At 39.7% G+C, this 13,309-nt stretch overlaps 1 protein-coding gene across 1 annotated transcript in view; it reads right to left on the reverse strand.

Moving 5' to 3' along the window:
* Amph (amphiphysin) overlaps positions 1 to 13,309 on the reverse strand; it is a 159,246-nt gene that overhangs the window by 117,493 nt on the left and 28,444 nt on the right. Inside the window, exon 2 of the mRNA XM_010610871.1 lies at positions 3,938 to 4,018. Coding sequence (XP_010609173.1) covers positions 3,938 to 4,018 — 81 coding nt within the window. The remainder of the gene's footprint in view (positions 1 to 3,937; positions 4,019 to 13,309) is intronic.

The following is a 13,309-nucleotide window of genomic DNA, read 5'->3' on the forward strand; positions in this document are numbered from 1 at the left end:
CCCTTATCCTCCTTTTCCTCTAATATATAGAGAAGAGAACACTCCCTCTTCGCTATAATGACTATTAATCTACCCTGATTACAAGAAATCAAAATGAGGCTGTAAAAATTCAAGATACCTTGATGCAAGAACTTTTCCAAAGAGAATCAGAGGCTCATGAGACTCTTTGAAAAGTAAAATTTCTTACACTTCCAACCGCTTTGCTTCATTCTCACAAACTAAAATTATCTGCTCAAATTTCTCCAAATTTTGAAGTTTTACCCATACCTAGAAATCTGCTGATCTTCTTGAGAGAACTAGGGTGTAGCCTTTCAAGAGTGATTCTACGCCATCTGCCCCATAACACTTTTTTAAATGTCACAAGGTGACAGGATTAGATGGCAGACAAGCACAAGAAGGCCATCCCATGCTGCTCCCCTACTGGCACAGATCACTGAGGTTGATTTAGGTAACTGATGACTTAACTGCGCTTTTCTCTAGTACTTCAGACAAAAAATAATCCTGACCAGATCAATCAAGAGAGTCCAACAAACAGTAATGAAATTCACTGGAATCAGAATCGTGAAGTGTTTATTCAACATGAAGGCTCTGCTGACCTGGACACTTCCCCAGTCAGCCGTCTGGGATGCTAACAACACAAAATGCCACAGAAGTTGTAAAGAAAAAAGAAATCCAAGGGCAAGGAACTAATTGGCTCCATAGGGATAAACCAGACAGGAAGACAGTTTCAAAGAGTAGAGTGTAAATCCTCAAGCAAGGAAAACTGTAAACATGAGTCACTTCTTCAATGATATCTGAGACTGAAGCGCAAAATAAACACAGCACTAACAGGTTTGCCTTGGTTTAGATCCTGCCGGCCAAGTGCGGGAGAAGTGTTGAGAACTCACTGGAGGAAGCCGGATGTTGACAGGGAGCTTCTGCTCTCCTGAGGCAGGCTAGGGGACGACTTGGGGCCCAGACCTAGCAAATCTCTAAGATTCTCTTTTTCACCTTTAGTAATCCAAAACTCTATAAGATTCAGTGATCTGGAGATGATCAATTTCTCTCCATTTCTGTTTTGTTTTCTGAGTTACCCCTCTCTTTCATCACTTACGTGTGGCAAATAGGCACATCACTCATGGTAAGCTGAGCATCTACAAGGTATGAATAAAAATTATGGTGAGTGTTTAAATGTTTAAAAATTATCAAAGTAACTGACACATGGCATTAATTGCCCTCACTTTGAACACACCTATCCCAGTGCTCTTGCCACTTTCCAAAGCAGTTCTGAAGTCCTGTTTCTTAAATATCTTTAGTTACACCGTCTTGACTGCCTTGATGTCCTGAATTAATTGAAAATGCTTTACCTTCAGTAGTCATCTTGACTTTGTGGAAAAACCAGAAGTCACACAGTGCCAGATCCAGTGAACAAGGTGGATGAGGACACCCCAACATGTTTTATGAATCTATATCTTTACCCCTTTGATGGTACCAACAGCAGCATCCATATTTCTGACTCTCATAAAAGAGGACTTCCAGATCAAAGTAAGTTCCATGGATAGTAAGTTCCACGTGCAAGTTCCATGGGATAAATGAAGGGAAGTATTTTGAGGGGGATTCATGTAAACCTGTCACTATAATAAAAGGTTGTTGTTTTTTTTTTATTTAGGCACTCACTGTGAATTTCTATCACACCTTGTGTACCTGCACCTGTCAATGCTTACTTAGTCTAGGATGAAGCTGGAGACATTCAGGAATGAGCTTTGGTGGAGACAGGTCTACGTGGCTGTACCCTTGCTGGACTGATAACCTCTCTCAATGAGAAGAAATAGCAAAAGAACAACAGAAGCCCTGATGCATGTAGGGAAGAAGGAGACCTTCAAGATCGGAATTCTGAGTTAGGAGAAAGGAGTTCAGGTGAAGCCTGGGATGAATGACCATTATTGGTTGTTGTCCCCAGGCCACAGTTTCCTCTGTGTACAGTGGCAGCTCCAGTGACAGCAGTAAAGTAAGTCCATGCCCTTCCACAGGCCCAGCATCCAAACCCCACATTCCAGAATCTGTTGGCTCTCCTCCACTGCTGGTCTAACCTCTGCATTTGAGGCTCCTAACCTCAGAAGCTCAACTTCTTTCTTTCTTTCCCCAATCCTGCTCAAATATCCTCTAAAGAGTGATGTTCTAAGCCTAGCAATATGGTCCACTCCTGTAATTCCAGCACTCCGAGAGGCGGAGCCAAGAGGATCACAAGTTTGAGCCCAGCCTAGACAACTTGGTGACTTAGCCAGACCCTATCTCAAAAAAAAAAGAAAAAAAAATTTAAGGCTGGGAATGTAGCCCAATATAAAAGACTTGGGTTTAATGCCAAGTACTAAGGAAAAAAAAAACAGTGATAATCTACACAATTATCCAAGCCTTAGCAATCAAACCAGGTCATTTATCAAATAATTTGTATCATTATCCTTATGTCTATTACACATATAACTGTCCATAAAAGGAACAAACATTATAAATTGTGCTTATTCCACCTTTATTTTCCATTATCACCTTCTCTTAGAAGTCTTTTTAGACATTTTTCCTAACCATACTCCCCTGAAATTTTAACACCATAAATGTATGATGTGTGTGTGTATCTAATTTATGTTTCTCTGTGCTTTATGAATGAGCAGAGTAACATTTTTTTCCACTTACCTGAAATTTTAACACCATAAATGTATGATGTGTGTGTGTATCTAATTTATGTTTCTCTGTGCTTTATGAATGAGCAGAGTAACATTTTTTTCCACTTACCAAGAAGCTATTTCACCCCTTTGGGGAAATGTAACACCAGTTAAGATAATTTCAAGATAACCTTGAAGCCTGCAAAAATTGCAGCCATGGTGCCCTAAGTGTTTACTGTCTCTCTAATATATATTGAAATATAAATGATCAAAGTGTCATCTTAGATCGTCATCTGTACTGAAGAGGCCCAGAGCAGCAAAGCCTCTTATCTCTTGAGATTTTCAGCCCCAGCTCAATCCCTGCAGTCCCTGCTGCCTCTTCTCTGGCCCTTCTTATTTTTTTTTCAGCTTTAATTGAGTTTATTGGTACATTTTAGGGATACAGTACAGTTACATTCATTGTTGGGATCTTGTACCTCTACATGACAAGTCTTGGTTCTTATTTTTTCCCCTTGTCCCTGCCCTCCCTTCACCCGCTCCTCCCCTCTCCATCTACAAACACTTTATTTCCATCTTTTCATTATCTCAGATTTTTTTCTTTTCCCCTTTCTTAAAGAGCCTGCAGAATTAGCAAGTGTTAGCCTCAAATCGATGTCTCAACACTCGTTGGATATAAACTGTTAGTTCATTTTCTGTTACCAATGACAGAACATCCCAGACCAGGTAAGTTACAAAGCAAAGAAGTTTATTTTGGCTTATGGTTCGGGGGCACAAAGTCAGGGGGCCACATCTGGTGATGGCCTTCTTCCTGGCAGAGACCCAGGGCAGTGCAGGGCATCACATGACCAGAGATGAAGCATGTATGTGTCTGTTCTAGTTTGTTTTTGTTTTTTTTGTCATTTTTTTTCTTTTATTGAGTTTATTGGTACATTTTAGGTATACAGTACAATTACGCTCATTATTGGGATCTTGTACCTTTACATGACAGGTCTTGGTTCTCATTTTTTTCCCCTTGTCCGTGCCCTCCCTTCACCCTGTTTAGTTTCTGTTCTTCTTAAGCACCACAGGATTCAATCATAGCCACAGGACCCTACCCTGAAGACCTTGTCTAATCCTAGTGATGTCCCAAAGGCTCCTGCTCTAAACATCATAGTCAGGGTAACTTTCCACATCATGAAGATTAAATTTCACAACATAAATCTTTCAGGTCATACAAATCATACTGAACCCGCGGAATACGGTAAAATACAAACACAGTTAAACTGATTCCCACTCCAGAAATGGGATAAATTGACTCTCACCTCTTGTCTCTTGAAGTTCTGAACATATTCTTCAAACTGCTCATCTTTGGTCTCATCAGCTTTCCCCAGCTTCTGGAGGACCTGGTTTGTGAATAAAACATAATGGTTTGACTTAAGGATGCTTTTATCAAACTGTGAGTATGCACAGCAAGGCTGTTATTGTGCTGTGAGGGGGTCTCAGGAGAATTCACCATGAGTACTGTTGGTTTTTCTGTTCTGGAAGCATCTTGATGGCTTTAGAGTCAAACAGGCATGGATTGTAATTACAGATACATCACGCACAGGCTGTGTGATCTGAGCAAGGGCCATGATACACTTCATTTATCTATTTATATATCTGCTTCCTCTCAGAGGCTGGCATAACTTCACAACAGAAGCTACTCCATATTCGTTCTTTTGTCCAAAGCATCTGGCACAATGCTTGGTGCATTAAAGGGTACTGGATTGTTTTCTAAACAGTGGACCAAAACTATCTCACTAAAGTACTAATCTACTTCCTAGGAAGAGTACTAAGTTCTCCCCAAGTATCTCCTGCTATTCTCCTTAATTCAATACCCTCAAAGAGTCTGGAGATACACAAGACCTCATGCTAACCATTGGTCATTCAGAAATACAACGATGAACGTACTATGTCCCAAGCACTTATCCTACAGAATTCATACCTAGTGGAACGCACCAGGCAGGTACACAGATAACAAACCAAAGACAGCGTGCTATATACAATGTGAGGAGGTTGCGAAGCATTACGAGCAAACTTAGATGGTTTTTTTCCTAATCACACTCTGAGATCTGAGCTGCAGTCTTAAGAAAATGATTTACGGAGGTGATTTACATTGTGCTGTTAGGAACTCCAAGGAACAGAAATGTGACATAGTTCATCGCAACGAAGCAAGTGGCCTAAGCAAAGAATAGGAATAACTGTCACATCTAATGGGCCTAGATATGAGTAGTTCTGTCTGCCCCAGGAGAAAAAGATTTTAGAAAGTCACTTAGGGACAGAGAGCCAGGATGGTGTTCATTGTGTTACAGTTTTCCCATAGCTTGTGTCTAAAACACCACATTATTCAAGAATATTAAAAACTTCATAAATATTGGCTTCGAGAAATGTGCATACCCTATGACACAAGCAAATATCTTTTAAAAAAATAAACAGTTTGAGCCAGGGATTTAGCTCAGTGGTGCCGTCGCCTGCCTCACAAACATAAGGTCCTGAGTTCAATCCCCGGTACCGAATAAATAGATAGCATTTCAACATTAAGATTTCTCATTAAACAAATCATATTCTTATCTATTGCATCAGGTTATGCTAATTTGTTTGTCAAAATCAAAACGATAGTCTTGTACAAACATTTTAAAGTGGCACTTTAAAACTGAAATAATTGCCTGCATACTATTGGATCATAGAGGAAGCCAGAAACCAACAGAAGCCACAAATTCCACAAACACATGGAGATTAAATCATACACACACTGTTGAATAATTACTGGACCACAGAATAGATCAGGGAAGAAACTAAAAAGTTCAAGAATCAAATGATGATGGAATCAAGTCACAGTATGTCAAAACCTACAGTACACAATAAAAGCACATCTAAGAGGGATGTTTATAAGTGTGAATGCATGCACAAAAAGAATAGAACAATCCCATATAAATAAAATAAACTGAAATGTTCCTAGCAACAAGGACAATCCACATCTGAAACTAATAGAAGGAAAGAAAGATCAAGTTGGAAGGTGATGAAACTGAGACTAAAAAAGATACAAAGAATTACTGTGGTAAGATATATGCACACCCATGTCACCCATGTCTATAGCAGCACAGTTCGTAATAGCTAAATCCCGGAAACAGCCCAAACAACCATCAACTAGTGACTGGACAAAGAAGATGTGTTTTTTTAATAAAATTTAGTACTATTCAGCCATTAAGAATGTAAAACTAGAGACACTTATGGCTAAATGGATGCATATTGAGACCATACTCTTAAGCGAAATAAATAGGACACACGTGTGTAAATACTGAATAGCTTCTCTGGTATAAGAAACAAAGTATAAATGACGATCAAAACATATAATAGATAACATGAAATAGGAAGAAACGGTCCAAAGGGGAAGGGGAAGTAGGAGGGGCGTCAGAGAGAAAAGAAGGGAAAGGAAAAACTAAGAGGAAAGGAAAAAATGGAAGCAAAGTCTTTGTAAATGGGGGGGGTGGGGGGGTTGAAGGGAGGTCAGGGGGATAGGGGAAAAACCAAGATATATCATGTCAAGGTACAAATTCCCAATGAAGAACACCATCATATTGTATATCTAAAATGTACCGATAAACAATGAACTTTTTAAGAAGATACAAAGAATCAATGAATCAGAGAATTGGTCCTCTGAAAGGATGGGAAGGAGACCTAAGAATGGGGGAGATGGAAAGAAGAGCAGGGAAAGGAAGTAAAAAGAACCAAGTTGAAGTGTGTATATAGATGAATTCCCCATGATCAGTGCACTTAACACAGACCACAAACATACACCGGTAAAAACTGGAGAAGAAAAAGGAAGTAAAGTTTTAGAAACAAAGTCACCTTTTAAAGCAAGGATTGAATGACAAAAGTCATCTAAAAGTGGGAAAGAGGATCAAACGTCCAGTTGTCTTCAGTATAGTGCTTAGTTCATCCTTTCCACTGGCTTCCCCTTGACTGGATTATTTTACAACTCCATAGATGCGAAGATTGACTTGAAGGTTTAGAGCCAGCAGAAATATGAACAGTTCCTGTCTCATAGGGAGGATAACCCTAAATACAAGTTAACTCATTCCTGGTGCAATGCTAGGCCCAAGAGTTCTAGGATTAAGGGTGTGAGTGCTACCTGCCCTAAGTAGTCTGCGTACAATAAAAGGGGCAGAAAGATGTTGTTCAGGACCCCTCCCTTGTTCCCTAGTTGCTTTGCTTCCTGGGGTTCATCAGGAACTGTTGCCACCCTGCCTTGGAGCCAGCCAATTATGGACTGAAACCTCTACGAACTGAGGGTTTTCCCTTCAACTTTGGATGTGGGGTATTTTGTCTCAGCCAGTGGAGAAAAGTAAATAAGACCCTGACTTTGTTACCATTATTGTAACAGAAATAGAGTAAAACAAAATTACAGAGACCAGGCTACAAGAGAAGTAAAATTCAATTTCCATCCACCTCAATATTTTCATTCTAAGTATAATGGCTTTAAGAAAGAAGCTAAGGGAAAAGAAAAAGCAAGAGAAAAGGCAAAAAATGGAAACAAAGTCTCTGTAGATAGGAAAGGGTAGCGGGGTGAAGGGATGGCAGGGGAATGCGGAAAAAATAAGAACCAAGATACATCATGTAAAGGTTCCAATGATGAATATAACTGTATTGTATACCTTAAATATACCAATAAAGAAAAAAGGGGAAAAAAAGAAGGATTTGACTTTATTGCTTCTTTCTTATTTTGCCTTCTACAAGATAATTTATTTTAAATCTAGGTCTAACCAATGATCACACGCACACGCACCCCAAACACTTAAAGGTAACTGAGGAAAGGTACCCTGAAACCTATCATTTCCCACATGACCTTTGCCCCTTAGCTCTCCAAGTCCACTAACTCAGACATTTTGAGGTACTCCAGATTATGTAAGTCACTGAAAAGCAGCATGCAGCCTGGGCAAATCAAGGCCAAGGAAGACTACAAGCTCCACTGGGCAATTAGCCAAGGTCTAATCAGCTCTACAACTTTACAGAGCGGTGAACGGTGGGAACCCCTCCCTCGGGGAGTGTGGAGGAACAAAGGTACAAATGTTCACTGCGTGCCTGCTACAAGCCTGACCTTGCCAAAGGTCATTTACAGGTCACCTCTTCGGTCCTCACGCTGCTCCTGTCCGGCACCTGTTTGTCCAGGTGACAGCAAAGGAAACAGGACCACATAGCTGATAACTGGTCTGGTGCTTCTGTCACCATGTATAGACTTTACCTTCTCATGGGAAGCATGGGATTTATGCGATATAATGATTATTCCACTTTCTCACTCAAATCCTGGAAGGCCTTGGTGTCTGTCCCTAAGAAGGGTACACGTTACAAGCTGCACAACTACAGTAGTGGGGGCTCATTCATAGACACCCCTCCGCCTAAAGCCCTTCATTTAAATTGCAAATCGTGGTTCCTTGTTTTTCAGTTCTAAAAATGGTATGGTATATGAATAGCAAAAGCAACCACAAAAATTGCTCCTACGTGTAAAGAGATAGAGGAATGGTAACTGGATGACTTCAGCGCTCACACTTTCTCCTCTCAGGAGAATAATAAAGTGTCCAGAGCTCTGAGATGTCGCACACCCACAACATGGTGCCGACTGCCTTTGGTGATAGCTGTGACCAAGATGGAAAGGCATAGGGAGAGGGACAGACCCAGCCTTTGCGAGGTCTTTTTCCATGCCCGTGGCCACAGTAGGGACTTTGTGTACTTTATTTCAGCTGCTCCGCACAGCAGTCTGCTCATCCCTAACTTAGAGGTGAAGGATTGAGACTCAGGGACGTGGTGCAACCCGCTCAAACTCATTCCCTTCACTGTTACGGAACTCAAACGCAAACTCACTCTTCTACCCATTCCTCTCAGTGCCTTCCCTGCAAAGACAGCAGCACCCAAGAGCTTATCGACCCAATACCATGGGCACCTGCAACATCTGACCTAAATGCTAAACTCTCTGGATAGCAAGTCTTTAACATGCTCACATGGATAGTATGATAACCATAACACTTGTTGAATTGTTTGCTTTTATTTCCACATATCCAGTGCACCAAGCACCATGACGATTCTTACTAATAACTCCCATTTGTGCTAGCTTTCTGTTTCACACATACACACACACACACACACACACACACACACACACACACACAATTTTTAATCTATAGCCCTAAGAACAGCAAGATCTCCCTTGCTGTACCATCATCCTCTTTCTTCTCACTTCTCCCATGTTACTAAATTTTCTTTCCTAATATGCCTCTTTGGACATGGTATTTCCTTTACTTAAGTCCTACTGTGACTGTTGATCCTGATATGTCAACTTGGTAAATCACACTTTTGAATGTGTCTGGATGGGTCAGGGAGGTGTGACCTTGGGGACTGTATCTGGTCTCTGGCCCCTCCTTCTCTGGAGCTGCTTCCCTGCTCTGCCTCCCAACCACCATGAAATAAGCACCCCTGCTTCACCACATCTTTCCTCCATGATATTCCTGCCTTGCAGCCAGCTCATCAAAAACTGAACCCCCTGAAACCATGAGCCAAAAAGACTTCTCTTTCTTTAAATTTTGAGTGTCAAGTATTATGACCCAGTAATAGGAAAGCTAAAAAACCTACTATGGTTTCTTGAACGACCATGGTTTCTCATAAAGGGCCCCAAAATTCCAATGTCCTCATGACCCTCTACTTACATGCCAAAGGAGGCAGCTCACAGAAGAAAGAGCAGGGGATTGGAACAATGGCAATAAGACTCAGGTCTTTGTCCTTCAAAAATCACTATGGATAGAACAAATATTTGGTATATATGCTGTCACATCCCAATATTGGCCTTTGGAAATTCTAATTTCCCACTGATTTCAATTCCTGCTCCATCTAGATTTGCCTTCAGAACAGTTTTGCATTAAAAGTATCTAAATTGGCCTGTGAGCTGAAACCTATTTGCCATCAAAAACTTAAGAAATAGTTACACTTCGATGGCTCTAAAATTTCTTTAAGCAATGTTTCAATCCCACATCAACTCTCCTTACCATCCCCATCCTATAAAAATCTCTCCCATTGTTTAATCATGAAGTTTCATAAGTCCTCCATGAAGCCCTCCCAGTCCAAGTGGAGTTATCCGAGTTACCTTATCCCCATTCAATCAGTAGCAAAACTCCTATAGTTACTAGTTTTCCAGTTATTCCCATAATAATGAACTGTTTAATTGAAATTTATTGTGCTCCAGGCTTTTTTCCAAGGATGTAAATGTATTAATTCATGTACTTCTCACTGCAATGGTATGCAGTGGGTAGAAATTATCATGCCCACTTTACAGACAAGAAGAGGACACAAATGAAGGAGACTCTAAAGGTCAAGGAACTAGTTACTGGCAGAGTCAAGATTCTGACCCACACAGTATACACAATCTATCCAATGATTTAGGCCCTTTCTCTGTGTTGATAACACACCGCACTTCACTTTTGTGGAACACTTGGCTTAACTTCCAAAGAAAAATGTTAAGAACACAGGCTTCAAGGAGTAGAGATACCAAAATTTTTACACGAATGGACTCAGAGGTGACAATGTGAATTAGAGGAGAAAGTCTCAGGAAATCTCTTGAAGCTGTGTCTGCAAAGAAGACACACTTTTAAAATTAAATGAAATGCTTCTTTGTCAGGATTGAGTGAAGGATGTTGGGGATCATGGAGTGGTTTTAAAATCCCACCTTTGGCTACCACTGTGAGACTCAAGTTAGAGCCTATGCTACTGCACAGGCTCTACTGGTCTTTCTTCAGCCTGTGAAGACTTTCTTCATCTGTGAAGTACGATAAGTGCATTAGTAACTTCTTCATAGGATCATTAAGAACTTATACAGAGAATGTAGATAAGTCTCTGGTACGCAGTAAATGTCTCTTAAATGTTAACCACTATTGTCATCACCACCTTTCTTTTATTTGCTTGCTCTATGCACCTCTGTAGTCTGGCTTCCACAAGTTGAGAGCTCTCCTCTGTTAAGGACCACAGACATCACCAGAGTGCAGCATTAAGCACAGACGCTAAAGCATAGTTGACAGACCCATTGCTTCTGGCAGACACAGTACCATACAAAACTTAGGCCAATCTGTTGTAGTTACGAGGCCTGAGTTTCCAACTACTCTGCAATGACCTAGATAGCTGCTGATCTTTTTTTTTTTTTTTCCAATGAAAAGAAATACACATGGAAGGAGCTCATTCTGGGCAAGGAAATGGTACTTTATTCACCCAGGCTTTCCAGAAGAGAAGGGAAGAGAGAAAAGGAGTGATCAGAAGGGAACTATTCACTCTGCAGGCTCACTCAAGGATGGAAACAAAGGTCAGGGTCCAGACCGAGCTTGCTGCTCAGATAATCAGGGCTGCTATCGGTAAAAATCAGAAGCATTTCAGAAAGAAAGCCGCACCTACGTGATGGCAGAAACAACCACCATCTTAAATGTGTAAATGCGCCCTCACAGGAAAGTGATTTAACAAACAGCAGTAACAAATTGTCCTTGCTGTGTTTAAAAGAGTAGGGCAGAAAGAATTAGAGAAATCTAGTTTCCTGAGTAGCGAAACAAGCAATCAAAATGTCTTGTTTACTAGACATTTTCTTTTCTTAGCTCATATATTTCTCCCTCAATTCACTTAACAATGTTCTAAATAAACCTGAGTATCAAGATATTTGCCTAAGAAATCTGAGTCCATGGATGGTAGGTTCCTTTGAAAAATACATTTTTGTTGGAGGAAAAAGGTGATTATTCTAAGTATACAAGTAAAAAAAAGATTGTTTTAATTCTATTCTAAAAATAATTGTTCACAAAATGTGCTACTATTATTTTCTTTCCCCAGTCATAATTAAACAGATATTCTAAATAAAATTTTATAAACTCACACAAATATTACCAATTATTCCACGTCACTCAATTTCAATTAACAAACCAATATTACATATAAATGATATTAAGGCTATGTTATTTCTCACTGCAAATTTATTTTACAAAAGTTACATGGATCTACTAATCTGGATATAAACAGAACATATAATCACTGTACAAAAATAATAATTTCCTGCCACTTACTAGTCTCTTTGGAAGATGGAATAGAATACATTGCATTTTTAGAAGAAATGGTCACTGTAGCCAGGGATGAACAGATAAGCCCAAGAAATATGTATTTTTAAAAGGCTACAAAACATGTATAAAAGTCAACTGTGGTTATTTCTATGTGATATCCTTAAAAGTGATGATAATTTTCTCCTTTCTAATATCCTATATTAGTATTAATAGAATGTACTTCTTCTCACTCTTGTATGAAACTACCATGGATACACATGGAAATACTGAGCTATAATGACCAGCATGTAGTGAACACTCAATAGGACATCTTCTACTACTACTACTACTACTACTACTACAACTAGTAGTAGTAGTATTTAAAACTATTGAATGGTTTTCCCAATGGTATAGCTGACATTGACAGTTCTTGGGTACATATTGAAAATTTACAAGAGATTCTCTACCAAAATGCAATTCAACAGGGATAATGATACGGTCCAAATTTTCATACTTGACTTTCAACTAATATATGACTGGATAGATATGAGGAATGCATGGCTTCTACCCTTAAGTAGAAACAAAGGGAGATTTCAACAGATAGTTTAAATCAGCAAAGCAAAGCACGTGCTGCCAAAGCACCTAATGTAATGGTGGGCTGCACTAACAAAGCTTAATAGCTACCAGGAAAACAGCCCTAAAAGTACTCTGAGGTAAACAAGTTGGTAAACACATAGTACAACGATCATCTAGAGGCAAGTAAAGGAGGACCCAAGAAAGCAGAGAGAGCTGACATTAAGTGGTAAGGGGGATGTTTGCTATAATTTGGTATATTACTAGGGAGAGAAATAAGATCCAGAGAAAAGAGTATAAATAGCTTCAAACATGTGAAGGACCAGCCAGATATGGTGCTGCACACCTGTAATTCCAGTTAGCAACTTAAAAAGAGCCTGTCTCAAAAAATTTACAAAGGGACAGAGATGTTTCTCAGTGTGAAGGCCCTGGGTTCAATCCCCAGTACTGCAAAAGGAAAAAATAAATAAAAGAGCAAAGGAAGGAACGAATGAAGGGAAGAAAGGAAGGAAATAAATAATTTTTTATTTGACCATTGCATTGGTAAGAGAATACCTGCCTTCTCTTCATATTTTAAATTAGAAATGGATTTCTTGATAGCAGCCATTCTTTGTGGGGTGAGGTGGAATCTCAATAACAAATGTTGGCGGGGTTGTGGGGAGAAAGGAACCCTTCTCCATTGTTGGTGGGAGTGCAGACTGGTGCAACCACTATGGAAATCAATATGGAGATAGCTCAAAGAACTGGGACTAGAGGTTCCATTTGACCCAGCCATCCCTCTGCTGGGTATCTTTCCAAAAGAATTAAAAGAAACATACCACAGTGATATATGTGCACCAATGTTTATAGCAGCACAGTTGGTAATAGCTAAAACTTGAAACGGCCCATTTGCCCATCTGTTGGAAACTGGATTAAGAAGATATGTTTTTTCTATAAAATGGAATACTACTCAGCCATAAAGAATGAGAAATTAGAGTCATTCATAGGAAAATGGATACATATTGAGGATATACTCTTAAGTGAAATAAA

This window comes from Fukomys damarensis, unplaced genomic scaffold (genome assembly GCF_012274545.1).
Source record: "Fukomys damarensis isolate Sample0158 unplaced genomic scaffold, DMR_v1.0_HiC HiC_scaffold_17, whole genome shotgun sequence".
In the NCBI taxonomy this organism is placed as follows: domain Eukaryota; kingdom Metazoa; phylum Chordata; class Mammalia; order Rodentia; family Bathyergidae; genus Fukomys; species Fukomys damarensis.